Source organism: Erpetoichthys calabaricus, chromosome 1 (assembly GCF_900747795.2).
Source record: "Erpetoichthys calabaricus chromosome 1, fErpCal1.3, whole genome shotgun sequence".
Lineage (NCBI taxonomy): Eukaryota > Metazoa > Chordata > Cladistia > Polypteriformes > Polypteridae > Erpetoichthys > Erpetoichthys calabaricus.
The window spans coordinates 235122193-235139141 of record NC_041394.2 but is presented as its reverse complement, the minus strand read 5'-3'; the positions used below and the strand labels follow the sequence as shown (position 1 = coordinate 235139141).

Genomic DNA, 16949 nt, shown 5'->3' with positions numbered 1-16949 from the left:
ACTGTTAATATAGTATGTGAAATCAAGTGCCTTTCTCTGTACAGACCATGCTTTATGAGGTCAGAGGCAAAATTTAAAGATGGTTGGATGAAGGTGAATTGCTGTCCTGAAACAACCACTTTCTTATCATTCCAGTAACAGCAGAGACTCAGTGATATCACGTATACAGTCCGTAGTCCATAACTGAGAAAATCCCATGCAGAAATGGAAAAAACAAGCAAACTCTATAAACAGTCACATGTGGACATAGCAGCCCTGGAAAAAGTCCAGAGAAGAGCGCTGATTCTAGGGCTGCAGGGGATGAGTTATGAGGAAACATAAAAAGAGCTGAGTCTTTTCAGTTTAAATAAAAGAGGATCAAGACTGTTATTTTAAAATGAGTTCATCAAGAATATGGGGTCACAGTTGGAAACTTGTTAAGGATAAATTTTACACAAACATTAGGAAATGTTTCTTAACAATGAGAACCTTATACACTTGAAATAAGCTACCAAGTAGTGTGGTAGACAGTAGGACTTCAGGGACTTTCAAAACTAGATGATGTTATTTTAGAAGAATTAAGTAGATAGGACTGGCAAGCTTTGTTAGGCTGTTCTCATCTAGATTTTTCTAATATTCCCATATGCCACATGTTTTTTTTATCAGTTAACAAGATAATTGCCTATAAAATTGGATTGGACTATCAAATGTGTAAGCTATGTCTGCATGGGATATTTTTTGCCACCGCCTCTGTGCCAACAGCAGTTTGAGGATCAGGGTGGCTTTTGTGATGTCAGATCTGCTTGCTGAAAGGGGATTTTCTGTTTCCGTATCAGAAGTCATCTCAAGGTGGAGGAGATGACAAGATTGATCAGGATTTTAAAAATCCTAAGGGATTCCACATTTGGGCAGTCTTTGGAACCAAAAATGAGAAGCAATTACATGATCTTAAGGTAAAATTCTAAAATTTTAGCTGCACATCATTTTTTTCTAGTACATGAAGGATGCATTTTATGTTTGGGAATACTGTATACTGTAGGGAAATAAATATGTTGAACCAGTGCTTGTCTTTTGTGACTAGTAGAACACTGTGGAACAACTGTTTTTAAAGTTTCCTTTTATTCTCTTAACTCTGATAAAAGGTTTCTAATGTAGTACATTGAAGGTTCTGTTATTTTAAGCACTAGGATTCAGTTTGATTCATGGTGACATTTCTAGTCCTGGACTGATGAAACATTACATCCCTTGCTTTGCTATTCAGCTCTGCATCTTAATTACTGAAGGCTTACTGTAGTTTCTTTCACCGAAATAGGAAATGATTTAATTCACACAATTGATTTGACATTACAGAATAAAAAATCAGATGTACCCAGCAGAAAGAGCACAGCTTGAATTAGCCTCAGTGCTTACTGTATAAAGCAGACTCTGAATAAGATGTTGCATTCACTGAAATAAGAGGGTGGTGTTTGTGGGTGGGCAAGCATAGAGAGCAGGAAGATGATGATGTTGATTGAGCATTAAAATTAATCAAAATTTGTTACATAACCTGCTTAAAAGCAAAATTAAAACTTAAAGTTGTATCAGTTCAAACTAAAGAAAGGGAATTATTCTGTGATTAATGACAGAGCTAAAATAAAAAGCACACTCTAGTGGCTAATGCCCACTATTGTCTCATTGACTTGTTATATATTAACATAAGTTATTAATATATAATATAAAATACATAGTGTTTGCTGGTCTGATGAGGTAGCACATTGCTACAGTGATAATTGCTTCAGTTTAAACTCCATAGGATCCCATCTGTAAATTATGGCCCAGTTGCTGCCTGAACTTTGCTTTCTGAACTGCTCTTCCTACATTTGTATGAGTTGCTCCAGTTGGCTTGCACATCCCAAAGATGTTCATATTAGGATAACCAGTGTCTCTAAATGGGTTCTGTGTGAGTGAGTGCACCCTGCAGTTACTGATGATCATGTTCAGCTATGGTTCCTGCCTTGCACCAGATGTTGAGATAGTTTTTGGCTCTCTAATGTTCTCTAACAGAGTAATAGCTTTCAAAAAAATGACAGTATGAGATTTCAAAACCCACTTAAACAATAGACAGATGCAGCTGGAATGCTTCAGTTTCACATAGTCACTGTCTTACCACTATGGTCATACTGACATACACTATTTACTAATATCTTAAGTTCTTTTGGGTCTCCATCTCCTCTCAATCTGTTTTACATGATAATATTATTTTTAGACTTTTATACACAAAAATGTATACATACGGTAACTTTCATTGAATATTTACTTTGTTGTCAGATTGAAAAATGTTTTTGCTACCATTGCAAAAGAAGGTCAGTCTTTATTTGTATTGCAAGTACCAAGCAACTCAAAAATTATACAGAGAGTCTAGTAAAAAATAAATAAAAAGACTAGGATATTTTATCAATTGGGTAAAAGTTCACAATTATTCCACCCTTTGCTATACAGCAAAAGCAAGAAAAGCGTTTTTAAATGAATAAGAGGGAACTGGCACTGCAAGTAAACATTTGAAGTGCAGCAGCATAGAGTAGGGACCACAAAAATGAATGGGTAGTTAATCAAAGATGCATGGTTGTGGAATTTAAAGCTTTGTAAGGTGGCAGAAGAGTTTATATCAGATGACAAGCCAGTGTAGTTGCTCCATCTGTATGACTCAGTCATCACTTGCTTTGGTCCAAGTCAAAATTTCACGCACAGCATTTTGAAACTTTTATTAAGAATTAAGAAATAAGGAAAGTCTTTGTTGGTCCTCATAATCACTTAGGCAATAAGTTTTAGACCAAATCTTCAAATGAACAAAGTATGCAATTTTCAGGTTTTGCTGGATTTTGATTGTTTTTTCATTCAGTTTATAAATTAAATATTCAAAGCTGATTTCTTTGGATGTACAGCTTAAAAAGAGTATAACCATAATTGGAGAAATGTGTGAATTTTTAGGAAGAAAACATTTTAGTGCAGTAAAATTAGTGTTAATGAAGCAATCAGATTGAAGACACTGAATAAAAATGACACCTGATGACAAGGAGGATGGGTTTGTGATGTGTTTTTGGCTACTCAGTTAATAAGGTCATTCATTTTCTCAGCTGTCTAAGGCTCCTGGGATCAAGAGACTGGCAATGTCATGTTCTTGATTGATCGGTATTTATTTTATATAACATCACCCCAAAGTCCACTCAGGTATCTGACAAGCATACATGTTTATTCACTTGAAGCGAAGGCAGGTTATAATCATGTGTTACAGAGGTAAAGATATGAATTTCTAATCTTGTAAATTCAAGCTACTAAACCACAATATTAGCCTTATTGTGGCCTTATGTTGAGTGAGGCTTTATATTAGTTTGAATAAAAAATAATGACTAGTGCCTGGGCATAGTGGCAAGCTTGAATATGGTGGCTTTTTTGTTTAGTTTATACCGTCTTCCAGTGTTCATATTGCTTTCTGATCACTTCCCATCCACATGCTTTGAGGCTGACTGGTCATTATAAAATGGTTTTGTATTCATGAATGTACAGTGGTACCTCAATTTGCAATAATAATTCGTTCCGGAAACATGCTTATAATCCAAAGCACTCATATATCAAACCTAATTTCCCCAAAAGAAATAATGGAAACTCAGATGATTTGTTCCACAGCCCAAAAATATTCATATGAAAATGATTAATACAAAATATAAAGTAAAAATAGATAAAACAAATTAACCTGCACTGTACCTTTGAAAACAATCGTGGCTGGTGTGAGGGAGACGAGAGGAGGAGGAGGAGGGTTATTGTGTAGGACGACTTTTACTCTAACGGAATTACTGCTGTCTGTTGGCTCACTGGAATCTTTTTCTTTTTTTGCGACTTTAACAAGGAACCTATCCAATGACAGCTGCTTTTGCCTCCTTTTGAGGATTTCACGGAAATGTGACATTTCAATTTTGCTTAAAAAGATCCATTGCTCGCAGACAAAATAAAAAATGCTGTACACACACACACACGTGGTCACAGTGCGGTAGTAAACAGTATACTCTCATACGGATGTTGACTATATGAGTGAGCATGGGAGATGATTACCCGCAATCCCGCAGCGAGAGAGAGAGAAGAACCATCAGCTCAGTTGTGATCATGTGACGCTCAGCAGACAGAGCGTATATGTACTACTCGTATTGCAAGACCTCACTCCTTTATCAAGTTAAAATGTATTAAAAAGTGTTGCTCGTCTTGCAAAACACTCGCAGACCAAGTTACTCGCAATTCAAGGTTTTACTGTACCCACTAATGAATCTACTGTTTATAACTGTGATGGTGCAGGTAAGCTCCACACTCCCTGTTGCCTTCTGGAGCCTCTCGGCCCCGGATCGTCAATAGTCAAATGAAGGGCAAATGAAAACACACACAGGTAGCAAGGGTTTGGTGCAAAAAGGTGATAAGTGCTTTTATTAAAAAAAAAATTCCAAAAAATCAATGTGCAAACAAATTGTGTAATGAGTCAAATAGTATTCAATAAATAAATAGTCCAATAAAAGCCAAGGTACACGTGGAGGTTAAAATAAGTTAATAAATAATCCTTCAAAAATGAGGTTAAAAGCACAGAGATGGCTCTTTTTACCACAAACTCACGAGCCCATATGCTGCCTTTTAAATGCCAACATCTTCTCAGCTTCTCCTGTATAGGATCCAGCAACCGAGGAGACGGCCAGCTGACAAGTGCAGTCAACCTTCTCATCTATGCTTGGGTCCCAACTGCAAGGCAACACTGGGGTGGTGTGCCGAACCTCCAGTCCCTTAGCATCTGAACACCGCATATTGGGCCACTCCTACTCCCCGGCAATCTCTTAGGAGGAGTGTACCTTCCTCATCCTCAGGCTGCAGCACTGCTGAGGCTCACTCCCATCAACTTGCTTCCATTCCCTTCAGCATGGCTGTCCCTGTCTCTTCTTTAACCATTGTCTTCATCTGATCTCTCTTTCTTTTCTATCCTGGTTCCCATTTTCTGCTGTGCTGACTCCTTTTATCTTTCGTGCTTTCTAATTGGATGCAGGTGCAACACCTCTACCTCAGAGGCACAATTGAGGCACCTGAACTATCTGCCAACCTCTGCACGTGTATGTGGCAAGATCGGCCAAGTGACTATGTTAGCCACTTAGCAAAGCGTGCCTGTACACACCCACACCCAACTGGAGCCCCGCACACGATTATTTATTTAAAATTAGCACAGCACCATGGACCACTTATCACAATAACATTACCGCTGGGTCATGTCATGTGTCTACTGATATTGGAATAGGCTTTGGCCTATGAATAAAATGAACATGGGAAATCTACAATCAGCGACTTGGCTAATTAAAGACATCATTTTAAACCTAGAAATAGTCATATTTTATTGTGTTTGTGGATCTTTAATGTTTTTATTCAACTTGTGTCTGTTGTTTACTGATCTGGCAATAAGAGATTGCCTCCTCCTACTGTTCGCCTCCTTTATATCTCTAAAAGCAAAAACACTTTGGAAAAAATACATGGTAGACACATTTGGAAATTACAAAACTATCAATCAATTACATACAATATGTCTTCTTTCTTTTAAGATGCCGTCTTTATTATGGTCTATATTTTTCATGTGTGCTAAACAGAAAACTGCAGTACAATACAGTAGATCAGTGATTGACAGTACTTTCAGACAAAAACCTCTAGAGAACTACATGTAAATTGTTAATTAGGAAAGAGATTAAAAAGGTAGGAATGGAAAGCTGGGTACTCTGGTTTTCTCTCCAATCCCAAAATATGCAGATAAAGTTGATAGTCAACTCCAGGTTGGTTGTGTATGAGAGATTTTGTCAGCTTGAGTATGCCCTAGAATAGACAGGCACCCCAGCCAGAGACAGTTTTGGTTTGATGTTACCAGGATGTAATACCCTATAATACAGAAAGCAAGTTAATAAAAATAAATGGAAAGATGGATGGAGTTGTTTCTATGATTTCCACAATTAGAACACCAAAGGAATCTCAGAATTGACAAATATAAATTAGTTTCAGTTGTAAACATGGGCATCTGGATATCAGAGGAGGATCATTACAACATTTTTGAATCCCATTGTGCTTCTGTGACTTTGTGTATAAATGTATGCATCATAGGTGTCCAGCACCCACACTTCAGTAAAGCATATGGTTTAGCTAGCTGCATGAAACTAATCAAAGTAACTAACATCAGGAACCACAAAAACATCCAAAATACAATGTTAATTTCACAATTCAGGGAACAACAATATCCCATTGATTGTTTTGAATCTGAACAGCCACTTTTCAGGAGCATATATACTGTACGCTGTGCCTCAAATGATAGTTTCTTCTGCTGTGGAACTTGCTGATCATTAGAAGGACGCAAAGACTGATTTCCAAGGACTGCAGGTGATAACATGGCTTTACAGACACTTTCCATTAAGCTATGTTGACTATGAAAGGAGCTCCATCAACTATTAGACAGTCCTCAACAACAGGACTGTCTCGGTATGCAAAACACCAAGCAATTCACAATCACATACTTCAGTGGGGATGTGCATCAGAGATGGAAATAACAGAAAAAGTACAGTTCCAAGTTAAAACTAATTGACTAGGTATGTTAGAATGTAAAGTCTTTTAGTTTGGTGAATTCCAGTGCTTTCAGTTACAAATTGTAGTTATGTATTTTTAATGATATCCATTTATTCATTAATTTTATGAATTTTATTTATGCCTAGGACTCCATGCTATTACTGAATATTTGCATGTGCAATTTGTGCAATTGCATAATGTCAATAAAAAGAATGCAAAGTACCATGTCAATATGGTTTGTGTTTTTGTAGGTGAGTAAATATACTTTCTTAGAGCAAAACTTTGTAAAAAAATCAAAATTCCAAAACAAAATCCAAAAAAAAAAAAAAAATGGAGAAGAATAGAAAAGATTTTATAGTACCCTAATGTAAAAGGTTATTGTGTTTTTAAAGTCCGATTCCATCTTTCACATCCTGTATTTAGGTATGACTGATTGCTTATGCACTGTGATAAGACGCATAATGTATCGACTCCAAATTGGGTGCATTATAATTATACTATAATGTGGAGAGGCTTTTTGAAAAGAGTGATGCAGAGGGGGCTATTTCTAAAATGATGAGTGGGTTCCTTTTATTGTGTTACTGCTGTGCATACTCCCACAGTTCATGAGTCATGCCAGACTAATGCACAAAGCGCAACACCCGTACAGTACAGTGAAGCACCCCAAAGAGTGGAAGAGATGCGAGTGACCCCTTACAGCAGAGCATTTTTTGTATATGTATGTTGTAAAAGAAAGAGATCGATAACATTCAGAATGGAATAAGATTTAATTAAATTCACCACAGCTTGCCAACACACACAGTACTCTAAATCACAGCAGTATGAACATTTTTTTTACATGTGTCAAATGTTCAATTAAAAAAAAATCAGTAATGACTTTGAGACTTTTGTTATCATAAATGTTTATACTTTTCAGAAACCGGTCCAGAAAATTATAGTGCAGTCTATCTAACTGAACACACTGCAAAAAATGCATATGCAAAAACTAAACAAAAAAATTTTAAATAGTGGTTGTTTTACTTTTATTTAGTAAAAAAATCTGCCAATGGGATAAGAAAAATTTACTTGAAAAGATTTTTTAATGTATGCTAAATAATTGTAAATATAAGTTTTTTGATAAATCAATAATTTTTACAATAAGGGAAACATTATTTAACATTATGATATAAATACTTTTCGCTTGCTTAGATTTCATTTTTTTGCAGTGCAGCTACTGATTTTCCTACAGCAACACAAATGTTGTGTCCAGTAGTTTGTTACAGAGTTTGAAGCATAATGTGCATGGATACCATCATAGACGTTTCATCTCTGGTTTTATAGTTCCCCCTGTCATGTTAACTTTAATTATAAATTACAGTCAATATGAAACACTGGAGCATTAGCTAAAACAATGGTTTCAATACCGATGGAATGCTATGAAGAGATGGCACTGTTTCCAGAAATGGATATGTCTTTGTGTAGTTCTGCTGCTAATAAGAAAGAAGTATATTTCATACAGATACAGCTGAGCATGAAACTTGTGAAAAGAAGAGGAGACCCAGTTTTCGCTATTGAGCCTCTGTATATTATGGTGCCTTTGGTCAAGCTGGTATTTATGATACATGGTTGAAGTGTTGCATGTTCAGGTTCACAGACTCAAATTCAAGCTGCTGTTACACTAATTGTTGAGAATTTGATTTGATAACGGTTATGCAAATAGAGTATTTGTACAAAAACACAAAATAAGAACAGCATTCCACAACAGCCTTCAAACATTACATTTAACAAATTACGTAATTACACAAATTACACCTCTTTCAAAGGATGTAATAATAATAATGTGGGTGACACAGCAGCTCAACAGTTAGTATTGCTGCTTCATATATCCGTTGTCCTGGGTTCAAATTCTGGTCATTGCCCATTAACCAGGTATTCCTGTCTTCAACCCATATCCCCAGAAATGTGCAAGTTGGGGAAATTGGTAACTGTAAATTGACCAGGATGTGGGTTGTTATGTGAATAGACTCTTCAGTGGACTAGTGCTCTGTATTTCCAGTTATGTGCCCTGTGCTGCTGGGATAGGCTAACATAGATTTTTATGTTGTAATAATAACAGTAATAATAGTCAACGGTGAATCCTATAGAGACAGTTGTGAAGATAGTACTGTAGTAGCAGTAGATCAAGACGAGACTTTGTAGTATGGTACTAAGAGGAGATGATCCTTTGGTCTAAGTGCTGTCTCAGTGAACAGCAGAACAAGATCAATACCCAGTTTAACTAATATGTAACTAATCTTGTGTTGTTTTTGTGTTTTTCCTCTGTTGTTCAGCGGGCCATCTGATTGCCAGCTAACAGCCGCACACTGGCAATTAATATCTCACCATATCTCAGTTAATGCTGTGGTACTACACATTCCTCACAATTTAAAGTGACAGATCACAGACAAAAAGGATATCCTCATGTGAACATATTAAAAATGAATTATACAGTAAGTGTTAAGCTACACTAGATTGGTTGTCATTATTGTAAATGTTATTCATTTTGTATGAAAGGCCCTGATATCCCTACATGGAAAAATGTCGATGAAAGGTACATGTTAGTAGAATCATATATAAAAAGCATAATTGTCTCTGTAACTCATGGGTGGGTCTACCTTCAGGGTGACCCAGGTGTGTGTCCTAGTGGCCCTGGTCATCAAGGGGCCTTTGCATTTGCAAGAAAAAAGTAATGCCAGCATTTTTCTGCTTTATTGTTACTTTATACTTTTCCATGCAACACATCTACTTGGTTACTTGCCCATTATATCGCCCCTCCCACGTTACATTTCTGAGAGAAACCACAATGTTATTTTTGTAGAACATTGTATGTGTTGTTCGTAGAGCGAAAAATATATGTATCTAACACCCTGTGGATATTGGGGGTCATAATCTGGTTTTGCTGTAACTCATTTCCCAATTGCATAGATAACATAGACAAGTTGATACTCATCATTCATTATGCACCCATCTTTTCCTAAAACCAAATCCAACTTTCACCAAAGAGTATGAAACACCTAGTCAGAGATAGGGCAGTATTCATAAAGAATGTCTCATCGCAGTGAAAACTTTACAGTAGAGCACAAGCTCTATATAATATATTTTATGGGAAATCTCATATCAGGTCTTGAGGACACTTGCAAAGATATCTCCACGACATTCTGAAGGAATACAGCATTAGAAGAAAATGGCAGTATCCTTTAATTCTCACTTCTCAAACTTGCAGTGAAGAAAATTCATAATTAGGGATACCAACTCTGCATCTTTTTACATGAGATTTACTGTTGCATTGAGGTAAATATACAGTATTTTATCCAGGATCACCCTACACTTCGGTCCAAATATACATATAGCTATGCTTTCCATATTTGAATGGCATGCCAGTAACAAGATGTTTTATGTGTGCAGAATTCATTTTATAACATTACCCACCGTACTATGCCCTTTGAACTGGCTCACGAGTCACTACACAAGTTTGTTCCCCTTCTTCAACTCCAAAGACATGCTGCAACTGCACTTTGCTTTATTCTGATTCGCTGTTAGTCTGTAGCTCTAAGGCACACTGCAGCAGTGTTAAGGCTGAAGCTAGTGTTGTAACCATAAATATGTACTAAGACCATATCATCACGAGATCATCCTGTGCTCATAGCACACCGTAACTGACCGTACTGCTTTAATACCTCATAATTCTAGTCTGGATAGACCTAAGTCATTAACTAGGCAGAAAAAGAGTGAACGTAGTGGTGGGTCAAATCTTAAAATTTTACCCTGGGAATGTAGAGCAAATTAAAAGTATGGAAGTGGGATTCCATGATATTAAATATATCCTTCACTATCTATAGCTGCTTCCTGTCCTCAATGGAGATACTTCTATATCACACACTGATGAGGAAGAGCCCAAAACTTCATATACCAGTCCAATAGACTATTCCTTAGCCTTGTAAATAGAACATTGCTTTCTGTGACACTAAAAACTTCATTACACACTTCAGAAAGAACAGCTCCTAATAAGATTTTTTGCCCATAACTGATGTGTTGACCTCCAGTGAGTACTTCAGATGGTGGTGTCCAGGAGCTTAACAGCTTTCACCACCTCTTTACCCTTCCTGCCTGGCTGTTAATAAAGATGAGAGACCTTTTCTTGTATTGACATTTAGTTCCATGTCACTCAAGCTAATCAGTTTATTTGCCCTCGGTTCAAAATGTGTGACTAGCCCTGCAAGAGTAATGTCTTCAGTAAATGTCTAACAGAATTCATCCATCCATCCATCCATTATCCAGCCCGCTATATCCTAACTACAGGGTCATGGGGGGTCTGCTGGAGCCAATCCCAGCCAACACAGGGCGCGTCTAACAGAATTCAAATGTGAAATTAAGATATTTGTGAATCATGAATAAGGGAGTAATAATAAGAGTGGGGCATCTGTCTTCCTATTGTATCCTTCAACATCCCCCTCAGCTTCCTGTCAGAAAGCAAATCATATACAGTAATCCCTCACTTATCGCGGGAGATAGGTTCCAAGGCCGACCGCGATAACTGAATTTCCGCGAAGTAGGGACACCATATTTATTTAATTATTTAACGTGTATTTGGACGTTTTTAAACCCTTCCTGTATTGTTTACAACCCACCCTTTACTCTATTAATAACAGGGACAACTGCTAAGCAATATGAAATCGGTAGATAAGTTTACACTTACTGTATAGCGAAGTACACGTAGCAGCTTGTAGGCGGTCATGACGTCGTCGACCTTGTTGCAAAGATTCCTAAAGCAGATTCCATCCAGACTACTGCCTTATCACGTCCACTTGCAACTCGTTTTGCGCCCTGGTTAAAGGACACTGCAGCCGTAGATCTTATATGCTTTTCCTCCTTTTTAAATAAAAAGAATCGTGGACTCATTGAAACTTTTATCTTTTCTGCAATCATTTGCATCTTCTGTTGGCGCTTGGACACGGCCCCTGAACCAGTAGCACGTTAATGGTGAATGAGTGAGATGAGACTTCCTGGTTAATGCAACACTCCGTCGCTAAGCCAATCAGCAGCACACAGGAACTTAACTGCGTGCTCTGATTGGGTAGCTTCTCAGTCATCGGCCAATAGCGTCCCTTGTATGAAATTAACTGGGCAAACCAACTGAGGAAGCAAGTACCAGAAGTAAAAAGACCCATTGTCCGCAGAAACCCGCGAAGCAGCAAAAAATCCGTGTTATATATTTAGATATGCTTACATATAAAATCCGCAAAGTCGTGAATCCGCGAAAAGTGAACCGCAAAGTAGCGAGGGATTACTGTACTGAGATACACAAGGACTACATATTCCTTATGTCTGTTAGTTTAATGGGCGGCACAGTGGTAGCGCTGCTGCCTCGCAGTAAGGAGACCCGGGTTCGCTTCCTGGGTCCTCCCTGCATGGAGTTTGCATGTTCTCTCTGTGTCTGCGTGGGCTTTCTCCCACAGTCCAAAGACATGCAGGTTAGGTGCATTGGCAATCCTAAATTGTCCCTAGTGTGTGCTGGGTGTGTGTGTGTGTGTGTGGGCCCTGCAGTGGGCTGGCCCCCTGCCCGGGATTTGTTCCTGCCTTGCGCCCTGTGTTGGCTGGGATTGGCTCCAGCAGACCCCCGTGACCCTGTGTTAGGATAAAGCGGGTTGGTAAATGACTGACTGTTACTTTAATAAGATACCTTACTCAAATGGTGCCTTTTATAGCTGTTTGCATGGGAGATGACACATTAGTAAGCTATAACAAGTGATCAAATAGTAAAAAAAAACTAATTTGATTTTTCACTACTAAGATGAAAGTGTGGCAAATAATATCACAAGTATGAGCAGTAAATCATTTGATATGGTGACTGGTAAATCAGCTGGGGCCTTCTATTGGTGTACTCACTTTATCACAAGGTGCTTGACTACAACCCTCTTCAGAAAATGAAGTGATGTATCACTATGCAACACAATCTTTTTCTCTTTTGACGTCAGTCGTTGCTAGAGAACAGTTTCTCATTTCAGTTGGATAAATTTATCTGGCTGTCATGAACCAGAGTGTTGATAAATGCCATATAAAATAGGCTATTTGGCCTGCATCATGAAGCAGTTATGCGCAAACTGTCACTTGATGAACAATAATGTAAATAACTATACTTAAGGTCTTAAAAAAACACCTGCTTAATAAACCATTGGATACAAACCTACAAAATTAAGCCTACAACTATAAAGAAATCTGCAATGATGAATTAAAGGAAAAACATGAATCATGAGAATTTTGTTTATTTAGAAAAAGAGTAAAAGAGAAGTAAAAAGAGCAGAACCTGGAGGGGACTATACAATTTCATTTAGGGTATCTTCAGAGAAAAAACCCATATTTTAACTATCCCATTAAATAAGTGACACTGTCCTTTAAATTAACATCCGTAAATACATTGTAGTTGACCACTTTTGTTATCTTCTGGCTTTTATGTAATATCTGGATTGCTTTCTGCTTTGTTTGCATTCTAATTTTATATGACTGCTTTTAAATTGTTTTAAAACTGCAAACAATGGAAGGTGTTGCGATATAAACTTATAAAGCCTTAATCTTTGTGTTTGTCCATCCTTTACACCATCATTTTTTGAGTCACTCATTCTTTTTAAGTCCTCCCTGCTCCATTTTAGTAAGGAGATGATGATCAATGGGCACTTTTGGTTTAGTTTGAACCCCAGCTTTGGCACTGTCAGTGTGATGTTTGCACATTCTCCACTTATCTGTCTGGGTTTTTTTCTTTGGGTATTTTGGATTTCCTATCAAAATGAATGGTGCTGGCTTAACTGGTAACTCCAAAGTGGTTTTGGAGGAGTGAGTTTAGACTGGTGAACCTACTGACCACTCTTTTATGTTTCTTCTTTAATTAGTCCAGCCACATAAGGAAAATCAACATATTAGATCAATCCTATTAGCTTGCTTTGTTACAGGATCATGAGAAACTGGAACATATTTGGGCATTTGTCCTCCAAACAGGATTGTATTTTATGGGCTAATTTGTGTTTTCTATTAAATAAAGTGGAATTACGTTGTTCATTACATTCTTCTTTATCATGGTGCTTGAGACTGCTGACGTGTTGCAAATGCTTGGACATACAGGTAAAGAATGTCACTGTACTGTGTACATGTAACAATACTACTTGTACTACTACTAGTACTGTGGTGATATCATTTTATGTATGTATTTGTAAGTAAAATGTGGAAATTTACAACAATGTACAGGCACGCTGGCCAGGGCCATTTCCTGTTTTGAATAGGCACAGTCTTCCCAGGATGGAATTTCTAGAACACAACCTCGAAATATCAGAATTTACAAAAATGATGGCAACTTACACAGTAGTTAATTGGAAATGTCCCACTTGCTAATGCATGTACTGCTGGTCTTCAAAATGCTTTAAACAGGCTATTATTGAATTTATCATATCGGAGAAGAAATTAGGGGTAAACGTCCATAGGTGGTTAAAAATGTGTATGCATATAAATTGGTAAACTGTGAAAGAGTGGCTATAATCACCCAATTCGGACTGCTTTAAAAAGAGGATCCATTCACTTGTGCCTCACTGGTGTAAGTTGCTGAAGTTGATGGAGATTATGTAGAAACACATACACAAAAACAATGGAAAGAGTGTTGCAAAATGTATAATGTCACAAACTCGACTCAGAGTCATAGAAAGGTTTGGGGCAGCCACCCGTATAATTGATTTCCTGGCTCCAAAGTCGTTTAAGTGACTACAGCACTGATGTGCACAAAAGTCCAAAACAGAACTGAGGGAATAGGGAAAAGGTGGAGGCTTTTAAAGGGAATGACAGGAAGTGAGGTCAAAGGGGTCGGGCTCATGAAGGTCTTCTGTCATTGGTGCGAGCCCGGACATGACGTCACAGGTGGCGGAGCCAGCAAGGTCTCCATCCATTGGCTCGGTCCCGGAAGTGACGTCAAGAGGGCCAGGTGGGATCTCCCGTGAATGGTCTACAGGAAAGGGAGAAAAAGAGTCAGTGCACTCTGCCACATCCCGGTATGCCTCGGTACTGCCCTTACTCAAGCTCTTTAGCTGCCTCCCATGCGCACATGTGTGACAATATATAATATATGTAAATGCAGTATATATATATACATTATGTAATTTATTTAAATGTCTTTTATATTTGTAATATCTATATCTTAATAACGCTTTTTTTTATCATGTGCTTTATTTCAGGTTGCCTCCCTTGGAGTTACAACGTTCACATTGTGTGCACTCTGCATAGATCGATTTCGTGCAGCAACAAATGTGCAGATGTACTATGAAATGATAGAAAATTGTACTTCAACCACTGCAAAACTGGCAGTTATATGGATTGGGGCGCTACTTCTGGCTCTCCCTGAGGTTGTTCTTCGTCAACTGGTTAAAGAAGACCCTGATCCATCTGGTTCTATTGCAGAGAGATGTGTGGTCAAAATTTCTCCTGACCTGCCTGACACAATTTATGTCCTTGCACTGACTTATGATGGAGCTAGACTGTGGTGGTATTTCGGGTGCTATTTTTGTTTGCCGACTCTTTTCACCATTGGCAGCTCCTTAATCACTGCCCGAAAAATCCGAAAAGCTGAAAAGGCCTGCCCAAGAGGAAACAAGAAGCAAATTCAGCTGGAAAGTCAGATGAACTGCACAGTGGTGGCCCTTACCATTTTGTATGGTTTTTGTATCATTCCTGAAAACATCTGCAACATTGTCACTGTCTACTTGTCCACAGGGGTGCCTAAGCAGACTATGGATCTTCTATATCTTATTAGTCAGTTTCTTTTGTTCTTCAAGTCAGGCGTGACCCCAGTTCTCCTTTTTTGCCTTTGCAAGCCATTCAGCAGAGCCTTTGTGGAGTGTTGCTGCTGCTGCTGCGATGAATGCGTCAAAAAATCTTCAACTGTGACGAGTGATGACAATGACAACGAGTACACTACAGAACTTGAACTGTCTCCTTTCAGCACAATAAGACGAGAAATGTCTGTTTATACCTCTGCGGGCACTCATTGTTGAATTGGTCACAGCTACTTTTTTTTTCCAGTTACGAAAAATAAAACTGAAGAGAATTCACTTTTTATGGATCAGATATTCAAATATGTTACAATGTGGTTTTTAATGCAAATATTCTTTTTTTTTGTACAAATAATTCTTTATAGCTACTTTATGCAGATAAAGCGGCATTTGAAGAAATAAATAACCCCTTAAGTACACATGCAGGCCTTGTGGAAGGGTAAAGTATTGCCCGGCTTTAAGGCACTGCAACATATATTTTGTTAAAGTATCCGCTGGAATAAACCCATTTTAGGAGTACATGCTGGGGAAACACATTCTGTATTTAATTAAGCAGGTCTCTGTAACATGAACATGTTTACTTCTCGATAGTTGTCTTATAACATGCTAAGCATAATGTTACACCACATGTTACTTGTGAAGTTTGTATTTGTTACACTGGCAAAAACACACAAGAAATCAAACAAAAATATTGCCTTATGTATTTAATACTGTGTGCTGAAAGTAATATATTGAAAAGTGACTGGCTGTACTGTAATGAACATGTTTTTGATAATGGTGAAGTACTTTTAATTCCCCTTTTGTGAGCCTTTTTTTCCCAATAAATATTTGGAAGTAACATGCAAATTCTTTTTAATAGCAGTCAAAACAGAGCAGGGCACTTTCAAGGGAACAGTTCCAGTTTGGTAAGATGTGTTGAGACTTGCTCTTGAGATTCTTGTGATTTTGTTTTGTTTTTTTTTTTTTGTAAAGTCTTACTGTACATTTGCTGAATTGCTTAAAAGTGGGCCAAGTGTATTTCTATCACAAAAGTGTGTGGTTATAGTAGCAGATGGAAATAAGTAAATGGGTAAGTCAAGAACAGGACTTTTTAATTTGAAATAAAGTCATCTGAAAAATAATTCTGAATGTTTCTCTTCTTGTCTTTATGATAGCACTTAGAGCTGGAACAAAATCTATTCAAGGTGAGTTTTTATTTATTTTTTTTCTGATTACCTAGAAATTATAAATTTGATGAATGATGAAGTGACTCTGCTTAGTCTCAACAAGATTGGCTTTATTATAGAACTAGAAAAACAGCCCGTTTTGACAACGTAAGATGAAACGGGCACGAGTGGAATAGTATAATATATAATAAGTATAAGCACCACAAACCTGATATAGGTGTATTGAATGAATGCGTAATTAGGCCTTGAGCTGTAGTCGAAATCGCCTTTCAGGCCTCTAGAGCTTTAATCGAAGTCACCTTTCTCTTTGAATTTTTGCGGCCATAATCCGCCGCCTCCCACGATGTTGGGGTTGGATGTCGGTCAAAGTCACCTTTCTCTT

At 37.7% G+C, this 16949-nt stretch overlaps 1 protein-coding gene across 1 annotated transcript in view; it reads left to right on the top strand.

Moving 5' to 3' along the window:
* Positions 1–16522, top strand: part of LOC114660163 (prosaposin receptor GPR37-like) — a 40249-nt gene extending 23727 nt beyond the window's left edge. The window contains exon 2 of the mRNA XM_028812676.2: positions 14808–16522. Within this exon, the coding sequence (XP_028668509.1) occupies positions 14808–15623 (816 nt within the window). The 3' untranslated portion in view covers positions 15624–16522. The remainder of the gene's footprint in view (positions 1–14807) is intronic.
* The last annotated feature ends 427 nt before the right edge of the window (positions 16523–16949 follow it).